A 23,582-nucleotide genomic window follows, 5' to 3' on the forward strand; every position below is an offset into this window, starting at 1 on the left:
ACTCAAAGCAACATAGTATAAACAATTTCATCCTCATTTGGAAGGAAAAAAATCTTTGCCTTCTTTAAACTGATTATTAAAGAATACTGTTCTTACAAAATTATTAGGGATCAGCAATGATCTTCCTTATGCATGCTGAGGTTTTCAACTCTATCAGGAACTCAAATATCAAAACTGAAACATACAATAAGCCGATGGGAGAACTGGGGACAAAAAGAGCTCCTGTATCTTTGGGAGAGATCGTGTTTGCATCACGTGCCCAAGGACCAGTCAAGCTGGAATAAAAAAATGATGCAGCCCAAAGAGGGCTTCGCACTTGGTTAGACCCGACCCACAGCCATCCAGAGTCTCAGCTGTGCTGCTCAGGACCCGTGAGTCCAACATTAAACACCTCCAGCCCAGAACGTCACAGATACCCTAGGTCTCCAGATCTTAACCCCGATCTTCCCACGAGTACTGGGAAACCCTAACATTCAAAGTTCACAATCTCAATAGAGCAGCTCCCTTCCGAATTCGCTGGCGACCGCGCCCTCGGGCCCTCTACTCACAGGCTGGAGATGTCAGGGGACAGCGGGCCGGACAGTGCCCTCCAGCTGAGCGCCGGCAGCTTCCTGCGACTGCAGTCCAGCAAAGGAAGGCGGCAGGAGCAGGGCGCTGGGCACAGGCCGGCTCCGGCAGCCGGCAGCAGCAGCAGCGCCTGCGCAAGCATGAGCAGCGGTGCAAGGGGTCCCAACCTACAGCCCAGGCGCCGCTGCTCCCAGACGCCGCGGGGCGCGGCCGCCATCTTCCCCCGGCCGGGACCCGCTCGAGGACAGCAGCTAGCACAGAGAGTCGGCTGAGGAGAGATGCTCGGAGGTTGGACCGCCACCCAGAGCCCTGGCCGTCACCTGTCCCTTAGAGCAGGCGAGAGGAGGAAACGACGTGACCACAAGGGAGGGGGCGGCGGTCGGGGGCGTAGAGCTGAAACACTGACAGACACCGCTCGTCCGCTCCGCCCCGCGACGCAACGTCCTCACGCTCAGAAGCCAGCCAATCGGAGCCCCAGGATGAGGTTGCGTCGGAAATTGGGTTCTGAGAGGGGCGAAGCCTAAGATGACCCCGCCTCCTAAGAGGCGAGCATTAAAGTGGCCCTTTCCCCCTTTCCGAGCTGCTTCTGCAGTTCTGCAGCTGTTCCTCCGCTTGTGGGCGCACTAGGTCCTTCAAATAGAACGGCCAAGCAAAACCCCGAGCGCCAAATCCTCACTGCGGTTGATCTGCTGTAGTGGTGGAAAAGGACCTATTCCTTGGGCTTCGGTAGAAGGGAATGGCAGAAGGACTGCATTCCAAGCTGCAGCCGCAGATAAGTGCGGGATCCAAGCCTAACGACCACATCAACCTCCGGATCCCAACCAGGGCGGCCTCTGCGGCACGTACCGCCTGCCCTGAAAAATTGTGGCAGCTTGTACTCCCGGAGCATGGCACGCTGTCACTGTGAAAGGACTTCAAGTTCCCACTAGCAGAGGCGCTGTTTCGTCATCAGTACACTTCCAGCTTCTACTGTAGCCTGGAGTTCAATAATTGTCTCTAAGGAAAATTCTTTCCTCAGTTTGGGAAAATATTGTTTCATCGTCAGAAAAACAAGTGGGACAAATAGATAAAGGGTTAGTTTGGGGATGTGGGTTTTCTGGTTTCTGTTCGTGGTTTTTGCGCAATCAACAAAGTGAAGGCTGGAAGGAAATTATCCTAAAGTAAAGACTTACTGGGAACTACGGAAACTAGCTACCTTGTGCTCTCCCCGCCGTGGGTTACCTACAAAGTGAGAAAGACTGAAAATATCAGTAATGGTTCACTGACCTGTAATGTGTTTGTACTTTTCAAAGACTTTGCAGGCCAGGTACAAACCAGCATGTCTGCAATTCCAGCTCTCCTTGGGAGTTTGAGGCAGGAAAACCCAAGTCCCAGTTCAACCTCATCTGCATAGTTAAATTTTGTATCAAAGAAGAGTAGGAGAAAAGAAAAACAGGGTGGGTAGGATGCTTCAGCATTAATAGCCTTGCCACCAAGTTTATCAACCTGAGTTGGATCCACAGACCCCACCTAGTGGAATGAGACAACTAACTCCTGCAAGTCCCTATCCTCTGATCTCCATGTGGCACTTACACATGCACGCACGAGTGCGGACGCACACGCCATTTCCATCCAGGCCATGCCTTTGGGTTAAAATTACTTTTCTGATTGTCCTCATGTGCTTGTCTACTGCATAGGACTTTTAGAAAACTGTCTCCTTCTGCCTCTTCTCCTTTCTCCCAGTAAACATGGGAGAAACATGAAAATAAACAGCAACTACAATTTATTATCATTGAAGAAAAATGTGAAGTCAGAAAAATGATAGAGATGTTGGATTAAATCAAAAATTTACACTTTGGGGACGGAAGGGATGGCTCAACTGTTAAATAAGCACATAATGCTCTTGCAGAGGACCAGGTTTCAGTTCCCAGCACACACACTGGACAGTAGGAAACGAACTCTGAGGATTCCGATGCCCTCTTCCGATCTCTGAGGACTTTCTGGAAGAAGAACAAAAACTAAACCATCTCTCCAGCCCCTGATTATTTTTTTTAATCAATGTGTGTGAGTGTTTTGCTAGCATGTATTTATTACCTGTGTACCACATGCATTCAGTGCCTGAGGAGGCCAGAAGAAGGCAAGGGATTCACTGATACTACAGTCACAGAAGGTTGTGGGTGCTAGAGATCAAACCTGGGTTTCTGCGGGTGCAGCCAGTGCTCTAACTGCCTAGCCATATCTCTACCTGGCCCAACTCCAGTTACATTTTTATAGCATAGGGGTCTTACTCTGCAGTCCAAGGTGTCCTTGAACTCAAGAGCATTCAGCCTCAGCAACCTAAGTGCTTGGGTTATAGGGGTACACCACCATGCCTGGCAAATTTACTTTAATATAGCTAAATTTCTCATTCTTTTATGATTAATAACTTTTTTACATCTTAAAGCATCCATTTCTACTCCAAAGTGAAAAAAAAGTCTCTGATAATTCTCTTCCAAAACCTCTATATATTTGCATATATTTTTGGTCTGGAATTGATTTAAAATCTAAAATGTATTTATTTTTATGTATGTAGATGTTTTGTCTGCATATATGACTACTTACCATGTGCATGCAGTGCCCAAAGTAGCCAGAAGAGGGAGTTGGATTTCCTGGAATAAAGTCACAAACCGTTCTTTGTAAACCCTCTGGGTGCTGGGAATTGAACCTGGATCCTCTGGAAGAGCACCCAGTGCTCTTAACCGATAAGCCATCTCTCCAACCACTGACTAGTATATGTGTGTATATGATCTGTGGTGTGTGTGTGTGTGTGTGTGTGTGTGTGTGTGTGTGTGTGTGTGTATGATCTGTGGTGCTGTGTGTATATGCCATGATTCTAGCATACTTTTCAAGTAAGTCTCTCCCTTCCTCTTTTTGTGGGTCCTAGGGACTGAATGCAGGTCATCAGCTTTGGACAACAATGCCTTTATCTCATGAACAATCTCCCTGGCCCCTGTATTGACTTTTGCATGCGATTAAGATAAGATCCAGGTATCCCATGTCTTTGGTCCCAGCACTAGGGAGGCAAAGACAAGCTGATCTTGAGTTCTAGGCCAGCTTGGTCTGTGGAGTGAGTTCCAGGACAACCAGGGATACACAGAGAAACCCTGACTGGAAAGAAAGAGGGGGGTGGGGGAGAAAGGGGATCCAAATTCTTTTTTTTCTCTCATGTGATAATCCAGTGAGTTTAGCTTCATTCAGGGAAAGCATGGCGCTTTCACTGCTAGTCTGAAGTGCTATGTCATGAATCAGAAATCTTATTAAACATCTGCTATGTATCAAAAATCAAATGAACTTTCCATAGGGAAGTACTATATTTTTAAATTATAGTAGCCTTCAAATATATCTTGATAGCTGGCCCAGCGAGTACTTCTACATTTTTCACCCCAAATGTATCTTGGATGTTATTTTCACCTTGCAGTACCATACGGATTGGGTATTTTCTTAGGATTGCACTAAATCTAAAAAAATCAACCCAAGAGAACCTGACATCTTTATAGAAATGAGTCTTTCAGTCTGAAAGCACAATATACTTTTCCCTGTCCAGCTGTTTTGTTTCTTTTTAAGATGTATTTATTTTATATTTGTGAGTACACTGTCACTCTCTTCAGACACACAGAGGGCATCGGATCCCCATTACAGATGGTTATGAGCCACCATGTGGTTGCTGGGAATTGAACTCAGGACCTCTGGAAGAGCAGTCAGTGCTCTTAATGGCTGAGCCATTGCTCCAGCCCCTTGTTTTTGTTTTTCATTACATTTATTGTTTGTGAAAATCTTTGGACAACTTGTAGGAATTGATTCTCTTTTTCCACCACGTAGGTTCTGGTGTTTTCATATTGAATTCCAGGCCAACCAGAGCTACATAATTAGACCCTGGGGTTTTTTTTAAATAATAATAATAAGTAAATAAAAACAAAACAAGTGAGCATAGTAACACATACCTAAAATCCCAGCGGGGAAGCAGAAATTCAAGGTCAGCCTTTAATACATAGCCAGGTTGAGTCCAATTCCCATGCTGCAGGAGAGCATGCAGACAACAAAAACAAACCCCTGGGCTTGGTGGTACACATTTATAATCCCTGAACTCAGGAGGCCTCAGCAGTAGAATCGTTGCAGGCTGGAAGCCAGCCTCAGCTAGACAGTGAGTTCCAGGCCAGCCTTAGTAATTAACACATAAGGAGAACTTGTCTCAGTAAACGACAATCAAAAACTGAAAAACGAAACAGAACTCAGGCCTAGTGGCTCTGTCCCAGCTGGTGTAATCCCAGCACTCAGGAGTCTGGGACAAAAGAACCATAAGTTCAAAGCCAACCTGGGCATTACCTGGGCTTTTATTTCTGACTCAAAATAAAAAATAAAAGTGGGCTGAGTATGTAACTCAGTGCTAAGAAGTTACTCCTTGCCTAAAATGTACAAGGTCTTAGGTCCAATCACCAATACTATAAAAGTAAAAAAACAAAAAAACAAAAAAAAAAAAAACAAAGGACTTATCCTTCTAGAAAATAAGACTCATAACAGGTCTTAGCTAGTAAGAAAGAAAGGAAGAAGTATGTGGGTAAGCAAATAGACAAGGGTACAGAATTAAAATCAAATAGGAGTACAGAATTAGAGTCTGTATAAAGGCAGTACAGGAAATGTATTGCCAAAAGTCACATGACCAACCAACAGATCAGACATCACACACCGTAAGGGCCGGAGTGTAGTTCAGTAGTAAAACAGTTGTTTAGCATACATGAGGCTCTGGTATGTATGCATGCGTGTGTATGTACATACTGGAACTACACACACACACACACACACACACACACACACACACACACACATATGAGAATTTCCTTGCGTGTAGGTAGAGAAGGTGGAACAATGACTACTTCCTGTCCCTGAGAGCCACTCTCCCATTCATTCTTCAATAATAAGCATCCTTTAGCTGGGCGCCCTTCCCAGCCTTTTTGTTTTAGTTCTGGTTTTGGCTTGTGTTGTTTTGTTCTGTTCTTTATTTGTTTATTTGTTTTATTTTTGGTATGTGTTTGGGGTGTGTGTGTGTGTGTGTGTGTGTGTGTGTGTGTGTGTGTGTTTGAGACAGGGTCTCTTTAAGAGGTCCTAGCTGTCTATCTGTCTGTCTACCTATCTATGAATAACTTGGTCTCACACTGTAGCCCAGACAATCTCTGCGTCTGACACTGACTCTCACTCTGAGTTCTAGGCTGGCTGTAAAGTCGTGGCAATCCGCTTGCCTCAGACTCCTGCGTGCTGGGATTACAGGTAAGAGCAACCACACCCAGCTGTTCTTCACTTTGATGTAGTCAGATGTTAGCAGGCAGAAGCACTTCCAAGAGTGTTACTCGGCTTTTCATCTAGATAACACATATCTGCAATAGTCAAGCTATAAAAATGGTTCGTGTTGGCTTCCAGTTATTGAAGCTTCAGAAGTTTATATGGCCCCATGGCTTTGGCACACTACAGCAGGAGGGCACTGTAAAGCTCAGTGCTCATCTCATGGCCAGGAGGCAAAGAGAAAAAAAAGAAGTGCCTGGTCTCCAAGGACCTGAAGACCTCCCACCTAACCCCACCTCAGACGCTTTCCACTGTCTCCCAGTAGTGCCTAGTAAAATAGTGTCCTTTTCCACCAGAGACTCTGGGGAAACTCACAGACCCCACACCATTCAGGGTTCCTCTTAAATTTTCTACTGTTTGAGTTATTCTTCCCCATAGGTTTGGGGGCATTTAAAGTTTATTTGCTTAGATAGGGTGTTACTATGTAGCCCGACCACACAATCACTTTGGAAAGTCCCTTCGAAAGATCTAGAGAAGCTAATGATGTGAAATACCAACTTGAAATCTCAACTACCAACGAAAGTTCCACTCCTTTATGTAAATCCTAGAGAAAGTCCTGTACATTGGCAGATAGGGCGGTACACATGAGTGTTAACTGAAACATGACTTCCCATAGGTGAAACTTAGCAACCACCCGGTGTCCACCTACAAGAAAACGGAAAGGGCCGTAGCATTAGGGAAGACAGCTGCCCAAACCCTCCATCGTGACCCGGGAAAACAAACTGCCAACAAAAAGCACAGCACAGCCAAAGCAACAAAGTCCAGCCTATGCACAGAGAAGGCAGTGCACACCATTGCAACCAGAGACGGCTGACAAGCACCAGATTGGAGGTGTGTGAGGGAACTGGAGACAGAGCTCAGCTGGTGAAGTGCTTGCCTAGGATTTGGGAAGCCCTGGGTTCCATCCCCTAAGCATGGTGGTGCCTACCAATATTCTCTGCACCGCAGAGGCAGAAGCAGGAGGATCTGGCATTCAAGGTCATCTTTGGTCACATATCAGATCCGAAGCTAGCACAGACTGCATGAGATGAGAGAGACAGGGACCCAGGGGTTGGGGACGAGAGCAAATCCCCATGTTGGTAGAGGAAGAGATCAGCATCTGTGTACAGGTCTCTTCGGTAGGGAGAGTAGAACCCTGTCGGTAACTCTGCACTTGGTGAGCTTTATTCCCAGGTCAGGTTTCATTTAGTCTCCTGTATCTCTGTTCCACCAGTGTTTCCAAGTTAGCCTTCAAAACAAAGCAGATAGACTCTTGATTTCATCAAATATCAGAATTATCCCAAAACCTTGCTTTTTTTTTTTGGTTTTGGTTTTGGTTTTTAAATGGCGAGCTTAGACTGAGAAAGAAAGAAAGAAAGAAAGAAAGAAAGAAAGAAAGAAAGAAAGAAAGAAAGAAAAGAAAAGAAAGAGAGAAACCACCCTGCAATAATTCTGGTTCCATAGCCAACCTCGTTGTTCTGATTTAATACATCCAGACTGTGGCTTGAGAATGTGTGCTTCTAAGTTCCTAGGTAATGCTGAAATGGGACCAGACTTTGCAAAAGGCAGAGTCTCACATCCCTGCAATCCCTGCACTATTGAGACCAAGACAGGAGGATCTGGAATATTTAGGCCAGCCTGGGCTACACTAAGAGAACTTGTGTAAAAGAGAAAAAAAGCAGCGGGGGCGGGGTGGGGGGGGGGACCATGGGGCAGGCAGGGTGTGGTGGTACACTCCTTTAACTCCAGCTCTCAGGAGGCAGAGGCAGGCAGATCTCAGAGTTTGAGGCCAGCCTGGTTTACAAAGTAAGTTCCAAGACAGCCAGGGCTACACAGAAAACCTGTCTCAAAAAACTGAGAGGTGGGGGAGGGAGGGAGGGAGGGAGAGAATCACCCTTTGAGATCTACAGAAAGTCTGTTATAAACACTGTAGGTGGTTTGCGGTGATTTGTGGCTGAGAACAAAGAAGAAAACACTGGCATTCGTCCTCTGTCCTTCTTGAGCAGGAGCCAGCACAGAAGCTCATAATTCTAGGTGGTGAATAAGAGTGTTGACAGCATATCAGGTAGTAACCAGGTGTCAGCACAAGGAGTGTGATGCCAACTATTTCCCCAAACACAAACCCAGGAAAGAGTGTGATAGAGTAACCGGAGGAAAAAGAAAGTAGAGCAGGTCACACTGGCTTTGCACCAATCCACGTCCTTTGATTTCTGGTCCATCCTCATCCCTGCCATAAATTCTGGTTCCATGCTTTGAGGGTGTAGGGAAAGGGTTGAAGATGCTAATTTCCATCTTGCACCCAGGATGTCAGCCAGACCCTGGGCTGCTTGAGCCTCTGAGTGCATCTGAAGTAAGTCCCCATTTTTTGTGTTTTCAGCTTTCTCCTTTTTTTTTTTTTTTTTAGATTTATTTTACGTATGAGTACACTGTCGCTGTCTTCAGACACACCAGAAGAGGGCATCAGATCCCATTACAGATGGTTGTGAGCCACCATGTGGTTGCTGGGAATTGAACTCAGGACCTCTGGAAGAGCAGTCGGTGCTCTTAACCGCTGAGCCATCATCTCTCCTGCCCCAGACGTGCTCCTTTACCTTACCAAAGTTAGGAGAGAACCAAACTTTCAGGATGTGGTGATGGTCAGGGGACTCTTATGAACCTCGGAGTTTGGTTGTTCTCAGCAATCAGCAGGGGCACTCATGCTTTCCTGGACCCTCCCAGCTTCATCCCATCCACCAGCCTTCCAGGCTGGACACAAACCCACAAGCCTTTAGCAGACAGAACACCGAGGGAACTTGTGTGCGTGACTGCCTGAATGTGAAGCCAAAGGCCAGAGCATGGAAAAAAGCCAAAAGCCTGAGGTTGGTTATTAGCTCCAGGCCAGAGCCTTCCTGTCCCTGTTTAGGCCCCAGTGCTCTGCCAAATTGACATTCACTGTATAATGAAGTCCTCCATGATTATCCTGATGGTGTCCCCAGAGACCTGGGCCCTGGAAGGTTCACATATGCCAACCCTGCTTCCCCAGGTCCACTCCTTATGGAAATGAGAATGTCTCGTGACTCCCCCAACCATTTCACTTCCCCAGCATAATGCCTGTTCCCAAGGGACCCCGATCCTGGGTCTGCTGTGACAGCAATGATTTATTAATTGGACTAATGAGAGATCTGGGCGGGGAGAGAAGAAGAAGCTGGCAGGCTGAGAAGGAGGCTATGAAGTTAGGAAGACGGTAGCACAGAAAAATGAAGATTTCAGGCTGGAAGCAGTGGCTCGGTCCCTCAGTATTTGGAGAAGGGTGCAGGGAGGGTTGAGAAAATGGCTTAAGAGCCAAGAGGTGATTCATGCCTTTAATCCCAGCACTGGGGGTGTGGGAGTCAGGCAGATCTCTGAGTTCAAGGGCAGCCTGGTCTACAGAGCAAGTTCCAGGGCAGCCAGGACTACACAGAGAAACCCTGATGGAGGAGGAGGAAGAGAAAGAGGAGGAAGAGGGGGAGGAGGAGGGGGAAGAAGAGGAGGGAGAAGAAGAAGAAGAAAACAAGCCCATTTCTTTTTTACTTTTAAATTGTATTTATAGTCATGTATGATGGAGATGGTGTGGTGTCTTTTGGGGGTCAAAGGACAATTATACGAAGTCAGTTTTCTTCCACCTTTAGGTTTAGGTTCTGGGAGTTGAACTCAGGTTGTCAAGACTGGACAGCAAATGCTTGACCCATGAGTTATCTATCTCTCTGCCCTTTTTAAAAAGACAAAGTTGTAGGTAGCCCAGGCTGGCTTTGAAATGTGTATGAGAATTCCTAGTTCTTTACCTCCAAGTGCTGAGACTACAGGCCACCATGCCTGACTGAAACTCAGTGCCCTTTACAGGAAGCCTCTATTGTAGTCACAAATCAGCCCCACTCCATAACTGCCAAGATTCCAGGCTCTATACTGTTTTATATGCATTTATATTAGCTCACCTTTGCAAGACTCATATGAGATGGGAATCCTGATATTCATTTTGATAATGAGAAAATCAAGAACCAAGGAGGGCTGCCCAAAGTTACAGGTTAGTACCATCGGAGACCTGAGTGGCACAGCCTGCTCTGGGGCCTAGACATGTTGTTGTGGCTATTGTTTTAGGGTTTGTTCTGTTTTGATATGTTTTGATAAAGGGTCTCATATTGTAGCCCAGGCTGGCTTCAAACTGGCTAAGTAGCTGACCTTCTTTCCTCTGTCTCCCAAGTGCTGGGATCGCAGGGACATAACTGCTTGCCTGATCCCTAGGAGCCCAAATGAACTGACAGAAAATAAGGACCAACACACAAACGAGAGCATTTGCTGAGTGTGTCTCCAGGTGAAAGAACTAACCCTTGTGTGTTTAGGCATGGGTCTTTACAGACAGTATTCAAGACAGGGTTTCTCTATGTAGCCCTGACTGTCCTAGAACTTGCTCTGTAGACCAGGCTGGCCTAGCACTCAGAGATCTACCTGTCTCTGCCTCCTAAGTGGTGGGATTAAAGGGTGGTAGCACTAAGCCTTTATATGGGACACCTCCAAGCCTATGAGGCACAGATGTTTATCACCTGCCTCCCCTCCTATAGAGGAAGAAACTTGCAAGCAGGTGACGTCATTTACCTAAAGTCACACTGTTAGTGAGCGTCTGAGCAGAGACTACCTGTCCATTGTAGTTCTTGCCTTATTCCATTGCCTTTCTTTGGCAATCCACCTTGGTTCTGAGCTCCTACAGGCTTCTCCCAGGCTTCCTATTTGCCCATAGAGAGCTCCAGTGTAACTCAGGGGGATCAAGATCATCAGAATGTAGCTGACATAGCTGGAACCAAACCAAGAAAGAGGCAGGTTGCCAGGGAAGCAGCCTGTTACGCACACAGAAGAGGGTCCTTCGGAGCACCCCAAGTCCAGCTTACTGCCAGATCCAGGAAGAGGCTGGGGGTATTGATAGCATGACATTTCCTCCAACATTTGAGGTTTAATTTTTTTTTCCTGTCAGTGAGGCCAGTGGGGTATTTATGAGTCCTTCCTGTTTGTTTCTAGAAGCAGTTCCAGCTGACCAGCCACTGGGAACCTGCTGCTTAGGCAGCTGGTGTGGACTGCAGAACAGCACGTGGAAAGTAGGGCAGACAGTCAGCATCCTCCTGGGACTGGGAACAGCCTTGCGGAGAAGAGCCAAAGGTTAAGGACACAGGAGCATGGCTCGCGCGCCTACCTAGCTATTCTCTGACCCAGGCATATTTCACTTAAAAAAAAAAGTGTTTGTTTGCTTCTCTCTCTTCTCTCTCCTCTCTCTCTCTCTCTCTCTCTCTCTCTCTCTCTCTCTCTCTCTCTCTCTCTCTGTGCACCTTTGTAACTATGCAGTGCCTGCCAAGGACAAAAGAGGTGGTGGGTTCTCCTGGACCTGGAATTACAGGGAGTCAAGAGCTTAGCTCAGTGGTAGAGCGCTTACCTAGGAAGCGCAAGGCCCTGGGTTCGGTCCCCAGCTCCGGAAAAAAGAACCAAAAAAAAAAAAAAAAAAAAAAGAGCGCCCGTGAGCTCCCATGTGGGTGCTGGGAAATGAGCCTGGCTTCTCTATGACAGCAGCAAGTGCTCTTAACCACAGAGCGAACTCTCCAGCCCTCCATATTTCACTTTTGAAAGTAATAATAATAAATTATTGCAGGCACTTTTAAACCATTCAGGGAAAGGTGAGGTGAAAAGTGAAGCCATCAGGGATGGAGTAGAGGCTTGGTTCTTAGAGCGTTTGTCTAGCAGGAACCCTGGGTTCGGGTTGGGGATTTAGCTCAGTGGTAGAGCACTTGCCTAGCAAGCGCAAGACCCTGGGTTCGGTCCCCAGCTCCGAAAAAAAAGAAAAAAGAAAAAAAAATCCGGTTAGGAACTCTGGGTTCAAGCTCCAGAACTGCACACACAGGGTAGGTGTGGTGGCAAACGCTTAATCCTAAAACAGGCAGTGGTGGTGCATGCCCTTAGTTCCAGCGTTTGGGAAGCAGAGGCAAATGGACTTCTGCGTGTTTGAAGCCAGCCTGGTCTACAGAACAAGTTCCAGGACAGCCTGAACTACACAGGAAAATCCAGTGTGGAAAAAACCAACCAACCAACAAAGCCTAGATAGAGCTCAGGAGATGAGGAGCGGACAGGAGAATCAAAAAAGTTTAAGGTCCATTATTGTAACCAGAGTGGCTTCATCCTGCAACTGATCAGAACGGATGCAGAGACCCACAGCTAAACAGAGGGTGGGGAATCCCAAAAGAAGGGGAGGAAGGGTTGTAGGAGCCACAGGTGTCAAGGGCACCACAAGAAACAACTAAGCAGGGCTCATAGAGGTTCACAGAGACAATCATGGACCCTTGAGCTAGGTTCTCTGCACACATGTAATGATTGTATACCTTGGTGTTCTTGTGGGACTCCTACCAATGAAAGTGGGTCTCCCTGACTCTATTGTCTGCTCTTGGGACCATTTTCCTCCTACTGGGTTGCCTTGTCTGGCCATGATGTGAGGGTATGTGCCTAGTCTTGTTGTAACTTGTTATGCTACATTTGGTTGCTATCCCTGAGAGACCTACTCTTTCCAGAAGGGAAATGGAAAAGGGGTAGATCCTGGGGTGAGGAGAGAATAAGAGACAATGGCTGGGAGAAGAGGAGGGAGGGGAACTGCAGTGCAGATATATGAGAGAATTAATAATAATAATAATAATAATAATAATAATAATAATAATAATAACAATAATGTTCAAGGTCAAGTTCCACTACATAGTGAGTCAGGGTTAACCTGAGTTACCTAAGAAGAAGACAATGAGGAGGAGGAGGGGTGAGGAAGAAGAGGAGAAAGAAAAAAGAAGCCATCCATCCCAGAGACTTGCCCGGAATAGTCTCTGATAACCATTCATTATCATTGGTATCTTTTTTTCTGTGCAAATATGAGTTTAGATGAGGATGTTTTTATTGTTTAATACAAAGTGAATGTGTTGATCTCCAACTTTATAATTGACAGTTCAATTTTCTTTTTTTTTTTTTTTATACATTCACGAAGTATATAAATTGTCATTGCAGTCAGGGCTACAGTTCATGATAGTACACTTCCCTAACTTGTGTGAAGCTCTGGATCTCATCCTCATGAATGCACACACACACATACACACACACACACACACACACACACACACACACACACACACATCTATTTTCCTAAATCCTCGACAACAGTACCTTGAGTAGTTTATAAGAAAGTACAGCTACTGTCTGTTCCTTCTGCCCTTTGGCTTTCCCCTGAGTCTTATTCATCCCCATCTCTGTCACATGTTCTTTCACACAGAGTTCCAGAAGCGTGTGAACAGACAAGAAGCAGGGGAGAGGAGTTCAGGGCTCATCAACAGGGACACAGAGACTCAGCACTGCATCATCCACACGTACGGCAGCTCATTAGCTGGCAAAGAAAGATGTGGGAACTCCTCTGATCCTCAGATAGCCCTGCAGTTAGAAAGCAACCGCTGTCTCTTCATTCACAGACGGATGAAAGACGGAACAAACCCGGGTGAGTTCACGGTGTGGTCGAAGGATCAGTTCAGGACTAGAGATGTCCCCTGGCAGTGAAGCGCCTGCCTAGCCTGCAGAAGGCCTTACATTCAATACTCAGTTCCTTTTAAAAAAAAAAAAAAGTCACACTCAAATTCAGCGTCCTCTCCCCTCCAGAGCATGTACGACTTTTATGGGTGTATAAAACAGAAGTACATGTGCACCAGTATAAACTCTAAGTGCACAGTTTACAATCTGTTAACGCGGATTTAGACCACTCCCATTTTATACAAGGAGATGATGTTCCAAGTATAATAGGAGTAGTGCCACACCGTGCATATATAAAATGCGGAGACAGTACGTGACACACTAGGAGGTGGTTCAAAAGTAAAACCCTACCTACATGTGACTTGGCAGGTCCCGACAAATACAGAGGCATGTCAGTGACTAAGCATGGTTGGGCAAGGTTAAATTACAAATGAAATCACTTATAATCACGGTGCTGGAAAGATGTTAAACAGGAGTTACAGTAAGGAAGTTTGGAGTAGGATACATGTAGATTCAGACTCTCCTCTCTCTCTCTCTCTCTCTCTCTCTCTCTCTCTCTCTCTCTCTCTCTCTCTGTCTCTCTCTCTCTCTCTCTCCTCTCTCTCTCATATAACTAAGCATTTTCCCAAAGTGCCCATTCTACCAGTGTGCCTCCCACGTGACGAGACCTGCAGAGCGGGGCCTCTCTTTTCATTCCAGAACACGGGAGACTGCTTCATGATGGTTCGAGGAAACTGTTTCAGGAAGAACACACTTTAACATCTGGGTTCCAGAAGAAGAGTATAGCTTAGCAACTGAATGTTTGCCTAGCATATGCAAGGACTTGGGTTTCATCCTCAACGTTGAAAAAAGAGAAAGAAAAAAGCCCCAAGAAAAGATATCCTTGCTTTACCACTTACTAAGTCAGTAACTGTCTTGGGGTTTCTACTGCTGTGATAAAACTCCATAACCAAAAAGTCAGTTGTGGAAGAAAGGATTTATTTGGTTTATGCCTTCCACAGCACTCTTCTTCATTGAAGGGAGTCAGGACCAGAACTCAAGCAGGCAAGATCCAGAGACAGGAGCTGATGCAGAGCTCAAGGAAAGGCACTTCTTACTGGCTTGCTTGCCCTGGCTTGCTCAGCCTGCTTTCTTCCAGGACTACAGGCCCAAAGACGGCACCACCAACAATGCACTCACTCCCCCACCGATCACTTTTGAAAAATATGCCTTACAGCTGGATCTCATAGATGCATTTCCTCAACTGAGGCTCCTTCCTCTCTGCTGACTCTAGCTTGTGTCAAGTTAACACAAAACCAGCCAGTACAGTAACCTAAGGCAAAATGGATAACGTTTTTATGCTTGAAAGATTCCTTTATCTATAAAATACAAATCAAATTTGGTAAGATGGCTCAGTGGGTAGGAAGCCTATCACCAAACCTAGGAGGACTTGAGTTCCATTCCTGGGGCTCATATTGTAGAGAGAGCAGACTTTCAAAACTCGTAAACACACACACACACACACACACACACACACACAAACACACAATATATATGTGTGTATATAAACATATACATATACACATATATATACATACATATATCCACATATGTGTATATATGTGTGTATATCTTGGATATATACATATATTTGCATATATAGACTATAGATACATATATACATATAGATGAGTGTGTATCCATATATCCACATATATATTATACATATATATGATAACTAAGTAAATTAAATAATAAATAAAATTCAGAGGAGATTTCTCCATGAGTAAGAGCACTAACCTTGCAAACAAGAGGCCCAGGTGTGAATCTCAAGTATCTATGTAAAGAGCTAAGTGAACAGTAACCATATTTTACGTATTTATGTATGGGTGTTTTGCCAGCATGCATATTTGTGCATGCCTGGTATGTGCTTGGTACCTACAGAGACCAGAAGAGGGCAACAGCTTCCCTGGTAACTGCAATTAAAGATGGTTGCAAGTGCCATATAGGTGATGGGAATCAAACCTCTGCAAAACAGCCAGTGCTCTTAACTTCTGAGCCATTGATCAAGCCCTGTGACCAGATTTTTTTTTCAGATTTTTTTTTTTCAGAGCTGGGGACCGAACCCAGGGCCTTGTGCTTGCTAGGCAAGCACTCTACCACTAAGCCAAATCCCCAACCCCTTTTTTTTTTCAGATTTCTTAATGTAATGATGTCTACTTTAATCCCAGGAAGACAGAGGCTATTCTGGTATTATTACTGGATCCCAAAGACTTTGACCCAAAAGAAAGAGGAAAATAAGGGAACATTTGAAGTTTGCAGCTCGGTCTTTGCAGCTCTCGATAATTAGGGCAGCACTGAACATTCCACTCTACAACAGCCTTTTCTGTTCCACAAGTAACCCATTTGGAAAGTTTCTCCAAATCCATAGATGATTAAGCTCAAAGCACATGATATTTTTTCCCGCCTTTGTGAATAGGTTTATGGATTATTTTAATATTTTAATTTTGTCATTTAAAAAATGTTGGGGTTGGGGATTTAGATTTAGCTCAGTGGTAGAGCGCTTGCCTAGGAAGCGCAAGGCCCTGGGTTCGGTCCCCAGCTCCGAAAAAAAAAAACCAAAAAAAAAAAAAAATGTTAAGCCCATGGTCAATTAATATCAGCACTGGAAGGCTGAGCCAGGAAGATTGAAAGTTAATGGCCCTCATAGGGTAACTGGGAGTGGCACTACTAGGAGGCGTGGCCTTCATGGAGTAGGTGTGGCCTCGTTGAAGGAAGTGTTCCACTGGGGGTAGGCTTTAAGGTCTCAGATGCTCAAGCCAGGACAGTGGCTCCTGGTCTCTCCCTGATGCCTGCCGATCCAGATGTAGAACTCTCATCTCCTCTTCCAGCACCATATCTTCCTTCAGAGTCACCACACTTCCTACCATGACAATAACAAACTGAACCTCTGAACTGTAAGCCAGCCCCAATTATGTTTTCCTCTGTAAAAGTTGCTGTGGTCATGGTATCTCTTCACCGCAATAGAAACCCTAACTAAAACAGTCAGTGTAGGCCACATAGCAAGACCCTGTCCATAAATAAATAGGCGGTAGACAGACAGACAGACAGACAGACAGACAGACAGACAGACAGACAAGGACTAGAGAGATGGTACAACAGTTCAGAGTTCTTGAAGCTTTTGCAGAGGACCTGAGTTTAGGTCCCAGCACACACATCTGGTGCCTAACAAGTACGTATAGCTACAGAGTGCCCAGTCCTCTCTTCTGGGCTCCTTGGGCACTCATATGCATGTGCACAACATGTACATACACAGATGTAAATATGATACATAAAAAATAATAAAACAAATATTTCAAAATAAAGCATATATCTATATGTATATAGACATAGATATATAGTTGAGCAGCACAAAAAGGGGGGATTCTGACACCCCGTCTTCATTCCTGACTTCAGAAGTAATCACTATATTTCCTTTTTCTTTAATTTCAGCTTCATTGAGGTTTAATTAACATACTATTCATTTAATCCTTACAGTGTATAATTTGCTGGGTTTTGACATATAGATGTGTGCATCCTGACACTGTAACCCTAACCATGTAAGAAATGCATTACCCTCCCTCGCTCCCAAACTTTCCCATGTTCCTCTGAGATCCATCCAGCACTTCTCCCTCCACTGCTGTCCATGGTCAAGCACCAGTCTATTTTCTGTTAATAGGGACTCATTTGCATAGTCTTGGGGTTTTATAGACATGAAACAGCACATTTCCTGAACTTTTTCTTTGGGGGAGGGGGAGCGTTCCTGGCTTCTTTCACACAGAATGCTGCTATGTGAATTAATAAGTATTTTTGTTTCCTAGGCTTGATGTGCCTCAATTTATCAATTTGTTCATCATAGCTAATGTACGGTTAAGTGTTTTCCAGGCCCTTGTCTATTAACAAGAAAACTATGCTTGGGGTTCTTGTCCAAATCTCTGTATCCATGGATAAGCCAGCTGCAGTGAGAGAGCTGTGAAAGCAGCAGCCGTGAGCCTGAGGAGACCATGTGGGCAGAGCAGTAGAGGCAACACACGAGGGGTTTACTTCTTAGTGTGTACGTAACTGACATTCTATGAAACCTTAAGCATCAAGTTATCCAAATATTTGCCTATAGGAAAAGCTTCGAGTGCAGGCTTAGACATCGCCAGCACACCAACATTTTTTCTCAGCAATTCATCCCATTTTACACTTTATTTATGTATTTACTTTACTGTGTGTATCTGTGTGTGTTCTGGTGGAAGGGCAAGAGGTCAGCTTTAGATGCCCTTTTTAGGAACTGTCTACCTTAGAGGTTTTTGTTTTGGTTTGGTTTTTGTTATTTTTATCTTTGTTTGGTCCTTTCATTTCTTTGAGAGAGGCGGTCCTGGAACTGTAGACCAGGCTAGCCTCAGACTCACAGAGATCTGTCTGTCTCTGCCTCTTGAGTGCTGAGATCAAAGGCATGCACCACAACCACCGTGCTGATTTTGTTTTTTTAGGATTTATTTATTTATTTCATGTACATGTGTGGGCCCCTGAATGGTTTATTTGTGTGCAGTACTCACAACGACCAGAAGAGGTCATTAGATTCCCTGAAACTAGAGTTTTCAGTTGTTTTTGAGCCTCTTGGTACCGAACCCTGGTCCTCTGGAAGCAGCTATTCTTTACCGCTGAGCCACCTCTTCGGCCCATCACCCTCCTAGTTTTTGAAGGCAGACTCTCTCATTGAGAGCCAGGGGTTGATAATCTGGCTAAACTGGCTGGAACTCCAGGGATCTGACTCCAGTACCCACCATTGGGATTTTAACATACACCACACACCCAAGTTTTTAGGAGCTTTTTAAAAGAGCCCTTTAATGACTGAGCCATCTTCTCAGCTCCTGTTCCATTTCAGACATTTCTAATGCTCAAAAGTCTTTTCTTATGTGGAACAAATAACAATTTTGCCCTGATCACACCCTGGAGACCTACATTTTCCACATGAAATTTTAATAAATATTTTTAAAATAGCCATAAGGCTTCTTCTGTTTCTCTAAGTTAAACAGACCTAAGGTGTTTAACAATTTTTGTTAGGTGCAGTTTAGTTTATGACCTCGTTAGCCAAGTCTCATTTATTCTAAAAGCCCATGTACACAGTGACTCAGCATGTGTGCGGGAAAGTCATTCCAAGTTGTGCATAAATTCTGATAGAGCTGAGTGATACGGAGGAAAGACTTAATCTTACTACGCCCTATGTCCTTCCTTTGTTAAGCAAGAAAGGCACCATTAAAAATGTTGCAAGAGCAAAGTCAGAAAATGCATGACAAAGTCTCCTGCCCAGTGTTATGGTCCTAGATTGGCCCCAATCTTACAAAGATCTCCCTAACACATGGCACACTCAACATGTATGGTGGTCCAGATACAGCCCACAGAGGGAAAGGCCTGTTGGACTGCTTTTTTCCTTCTTTGGTGGTTCTATTGATACCACTCAGGACCTCACGCACACACTACCATTGAGCTACATGCCTTTTATTTTGAGATAGCTTCACCCCATGCTTAGACTGAAGAACAGCCAGTGCTTGTAATGACTGCCTTAGTGTCAGCCAGTGTTCTTAACCACTGAGCCATCTCACCAGTTCCTAAGCTTACATTTCCACAGCGCTGTTCGTCACCAAAGGAAATCAGGGCAGGAACTCAAGCAGGATAGGAATCTGGAGTCACGAGCTGAAGCAGACAGAGGCCATGGAGGGGTACTGCTTTACTGGCTTGCTTTCCCTGGCTTTCTGTGCTTGCTTTCTTATAGAACCCTGGGATGGCACTACCCATAATGGCCTGGGTCCTCCCCAGTTGGTCGATAATTGAGAAAATGCCTTACACCTGGATCTCATGGAGGCATTTCCTCAGCTGAGACTCCTTCCCCTCTGATGACTCTAGCTCCTGTCAAGTTAACACAAAACCAGTCAGTACAGCTACTGAGCATCACCACAGCCCCTATTTCCTTTTTAGTGTGTGTGTGTGTGTGTGTGTGTGTGTGTGTGTGTGTGTGTGTGTGTGTAGAGGAACTCACATGCTGTGACCCTGCCTATGCATTAGGTCAGAGGACGGTTTGTAGAAGTTAGTTCTGTCCTTGGACCCCGTGGGGCCTGAGGATTGGATTCTGGTGATGAGGCTTCCAACAGGAACTTTTTTTTTAAGGAAATTTTTTTCTTTTAGAATTATTTATTTATGCACATGTCTACACTGTTGCTGTCTTCAGACACACCAGAAGAGGGCATAGATCTCATTATAGATGATTATGAGTCACCATGTGGTTGCTGGGAATTGAACTCAGGACCTCTGGAAGAGCAGTTAGTGCTCTTAACCTCTGAGCCATCTCTCCAGCCCCCCAACAGGAACTTTTACCCAAGAAACTCTCTCACCGTCCCTATTTTTGATTTTACTTATTTAGTATTATGTCTGTATAAGTGGCGTGTGTGTGTGTGTGTGTGTGTGTGTGTGTGTGTGTGTATGGTGTGTGTGTGTACTTTCAGCATCCCTATGGCAGCTTGAAACTGTAACTCCACTTCCAGAGGATCTGATGCCCTCATACAGGCAAAACACCAAAGCACATGAAATGAAAAGTTTAAACATTTTTTAATGTACATATACATACGCATGTGGATCTGTACATATTAGAGTGGCAGCAATTCAGCACAGTGCATAGCATTACTTCACAAGTATAAACCCCGAGTTAGATCTTCACCTCCACAGAAAATAAATTAAAAATCAACCAGAGAGATATCTCAATCGGCAAACTATCCACTTTGTAAGCATGATGACCTGAGCTCATGCTTAGAACCCATGTAAAAGAAAGTCAGACATGATGCCACTCAGCTGCCATTCCAGTGTTTGGGGGACAAACACAGGCAGGTCCCTGGTAGTCCCTATTCAGCCAGAGTAGCCTGTAGCAAGTCTCAAGCCAGTGAAAGGGTCTCTCTCAACAAAACAAAGATTGGGGGCTGGAGAGATGGCTCAGTGGTTAAAAGCACTTGTTGCTCTTGCAGAGGTCCCAAGTTCAATTCCCAGAATCCACCTGGTGGCTCACAGCCTTCCTTATCTCCAGTTCCAGGGGATCTGATACCTTCTTCTGACCTTCGCAGGCACCAGGCACACACAGGGTGTACATGCATACATACATACAGGTAAAAACACTCATACACATAAGAAAAAAAGTGCATAAATACGTATAAAAGAAAAACAAAACCAACAAAGATGGAGAGCATCCAGGAAGCACTTGAGGTCCACTTTGGCCTCCAGTGTGTTAGCGCGCATGTGCACCAATACAAACATGCACACATATATACATACACACACAAATAAGAGAACCTGTCACAGTGGCACAGACCTGTATGCAATTCCAGCACTCCAGGATCAGGAGTTCAAGGGTAGCCTTGGCTATTTAATGAGTTAGAGGCCAGTCTGAGTCACTTGAGATCCTATCTCACAAAAACAAGCAATAAATAAAGTGTATACATGTAAATGACTTAGAAATACTGTGTAATGCTCAACAAGTATAGAAGTGTTTGGTTGGGTGGTGGTGGTGCTTACCTTTAATCCCAGAACTCAGAAGGCAGAGGCAGGTGAATCTCTGTGAGTTCAAGGTCAGCCTGGTCCTCAGAGGGAGTTCCAAGACAGCCAGGACTACACAAAGAAACCTTGTCTCAGAAAACCAGGAGGAAGGGGGAAGGGGAAGAAGAGAAAGAGGAGGAAGAGGAGAAAGAAAAGGGAAAGAAGAGGGAAAGAGGAAGTGTTTGTTTTACTAAGTGTTAACCAAAGGCATTAGTATATACAGCAGACCCAGGGAAACAGAAAGGATTTACATTATGGAAACACAAGGTCACCACCTAGAAAGGACCTGTCCTCCTTTTCTTTCCCACCTTCTCCTGGTTTAGCCAGTTCTCTGGTGCTTGCACCTTTGTGTTCTCCTCTGCCTCTGTATGCAGACAACTAACTCAAATCAGAATCAGGCTTCCCTGCAGAGCCATCCTGTGACTGTCCACTGCTAGTGGCCAGCATTGTCCCTCCACACAGCTCCTTGGAACCTCTAGCCTGTTTTCTTCCCTTTCCTTTTCTTCTTCCCCAATAACACCTTCCTTTTTAAATAATTTATTTATTTTTATTTTAGGTGCATTGGTGTTTTGTCTGCATGCATATCTGTGTGAGGGTGTCAGATCCCCTGGAACTGGAATCACAGACATCTGTGAGCTGCCACATGGGTGCTGGGAATTGAACCTGAATCCTCTGGAAGAGCAGCCAGTGCTCTTAATTACTGAACCATCTTTCCAGCCCCACTTGCAACATTCTCCCACCCCCCAATAACATTTGAATGCAGCAGGAACCAAGATTATTTCCTCACCAATTTGTGTGATGTCACCTCTATTAGAAGAAAGAAGCAGCAGTAACTGATCATGCTTTAGATCAAAACTTCAATTTTTATGACTAATAAATAAACATTTAAAATACCCAGTTTACATTGCACTATCTGAGAACCCAGCTATACCACTACTGGGCATATACCCAAAAGATACTCCAACATACAACAAAGACACATGCTTCACTATGTTCATAGCAGCCTTATTTATAATAGCCAGAAGCTGGAAAGAACACAGATGCCCTTCAACAGAGGAATGGATACAGACAATGTGGTACACCTACACAATGGAGTACTACTCAGCTATTAAAAACAATGACTTCATGAAATTCATAGGCAAATGGATGGAACTAGAAAATATCATCCTGAGTGAGGTAACCCAATCACAGAAAAACACACATGGTATGTACTCACTGAGAAGTGGATATTAGCCCAAAAGCTCGAATTACCCAATACACAATCCACGGACCACACGAAACTCAAGAAGGATAACCAAAATGCGGATGCTTCAGTCCTTTTTAAAAGAGGGAAGAAAAATATCCATAGGAGGGGATAGGGAGGCAAAGTTTAGAGCAGAGACTGAAGGAACAGCCATTCAGAGCCTGCCCCACATGTGATCCATATACAGTCACCAAAACTAGATAAGATGGATGAAGCTAAGAAGTGCAGGCTGACAGGAGCCTGATATAGCTGTCTCCTGAAAGACACAGCCAGAGCATGTCAAATACAGAGGCGAATGCTAGCAGCAAACCACTGAACTGAGAATGGACCCCCATTGGAGGAATTAGAGAAAGGATTGAAAGAGCTGAAGGGGCCTGCAACCCCATAAGAAAAACAATGCCAAGCAACCAGAGCTTCCAGGGACTAAACCACTACCCAAAGACTATACATGGACTGACCCTGGGCTCCAACTTCATATGTAGCAGTGAATAGCCTTGTTGGGGCACCAGTGGAAGGAGAAGCCCTTGGTCCTGCCAAAGCTGGACCCCCAGTGTAGGGGATTGAAGGGGAGTAAGGGGGCTTGGATGGGGAGGGGAACACCCTTATACAAGGGGAGGGGGAGGAGTTAGGGCGCTATGGACAGGAAACCGGGAAAGGGAATAACATTTGAAATTTAAATAGGAGATACCCAATTTTAAAAAGAGAGAGAGAAAATACCCAATTTAAAACAAACAGATGAGATATATGCCATCTTACTTACTATTATATTTCATTAGTATATAGCTTAGACTAGATACCTTAATGACCAATGTCTGTGAAAAGTGAAGCTTAAAAGATCTGGAGTGGTAGTACATGTCTTTAATCCAAACACTTGGAAGGCAAAGGCAAGTGAATCTTTGTGGGTTCTGGGCAGCCTGGTCTACATAGCAAGTCCCATGTCAGTCAGTCAGGATTATATAGTGGAGAGCCTGTCTTAAAAAGAAAAAGATGAAATTGGCTAGCTATTGTCAATTCTCAAAGCAGCATCTCACCAGGGTGAGACGCCTGCAGGTCATGGGCCTTCAAACCGGACTGCTGAGAGGCAAAACGGAAGTCAAAGCCTATTCAAGGGCCAGGGGTGTAATTTATCTAGCAGAGTGCTTACCCAGCATATATGAAGCCTATGTTCGATACCTAGCAACACATAAACAGTCTTGATGGCATACAACTGTAGTTTCAGCTCTCAGAAGGACAGTTTTGGCTACACAGTGATTTTGAGAGCACTCTGGGCTGCATGGGCTCGTCTCATTGTCCTAGTTAGGGTTACTATTTT

At 44.9% G+C, this 23,582-nt stretch overlaps 2 protein-coding genes across 3 annotated transcripts in view; one reads left to right on the forward strand and one right to left on the reverse strand.

Moving 5' to 3' along the window:
• Lrig2 (leucine-rich repeats and immunoglobulin-like domains 2) overlaps nt 1-1,005 on the reverse strand; it is a 63,680-nt gene extending 62,675 nt beyond the window's left edge. The window contains exon 1 of one of the 2 annotated variants that reach the window (XM_087624592.1): nt 549-1,005. In XM_087624592.1, coding sequence (XP_087480718.1) covers nt 549-784 — 236 coding nt within the window. In that variant the 5' untranslated portion in view covers nt 785-1,005. 2 annotated transcript variants of the gene reach the window in all.
• Nucleotides 1,006-1,303: 298 nt separating this feature from the next.
• On the forward strand, nt 1,304-21,924 carry LOC147996474 (uncharacterized). The gene is made up of 5 exons (XM_087641436.1): nt 1,304-1,409; nt 6,661-6,750; nt 10,924-11,061; nt 13,196-13,414; nt 21,584-21,924. The coding sequence occupies exons 1-5, from the start codon at nt 1,304-1,306 to the stop codon at nt 21,775-21,777; spliced, it is 747 nt and encodes a 248-aa protein (XP_087497562.1). The 3' UTR covers nt 21,778-21,924.
• The last annotated feature ends 1,658 nt before the right edge of the window (nt 21,925-23,582 follow it).

The sequence above is a fragment of the Rattus norvegicus genome, chromosome 2 (genome assembly GCF_021556685.1).
Source record: "Rattus norvegicus strain SHRSP/BbbUtx chromosome 2, alternate assembly SHRSP_T2T, whole genome shotgun sequence".
Lineage (NCBI taxonomy): Eukaryota > Metazoa > Chordata > Mammalia > Rodentia > Muridae > Rattus > Rattus norvegicus.

Bases quoted from the DNA above. Each gene is read 5' to 3' on its own strand.
- LOC147996474 (XM_087641436.1), top strand. From the start codon at position 1,304: ATGGCAGAAGGACTGCATTCCAAGCTGCAGCCGCAGATAAGTGCGGGA. The intron at 6,751-10,923 runs GTGTGTGAGGGA...GTTTGTTTCTAG, and splicing joins TGACAAGCACCAGATTGGAG to AAGCAGTTCCAGCTGACCAG. The intron at 11,062-13,195 runs GTTAAGGACACA...TCTTTCACACAG, and splicing joins CTTGCGGAGAAGAGCCAAAG to AGTTCCAGAAGCGTGTGAAC.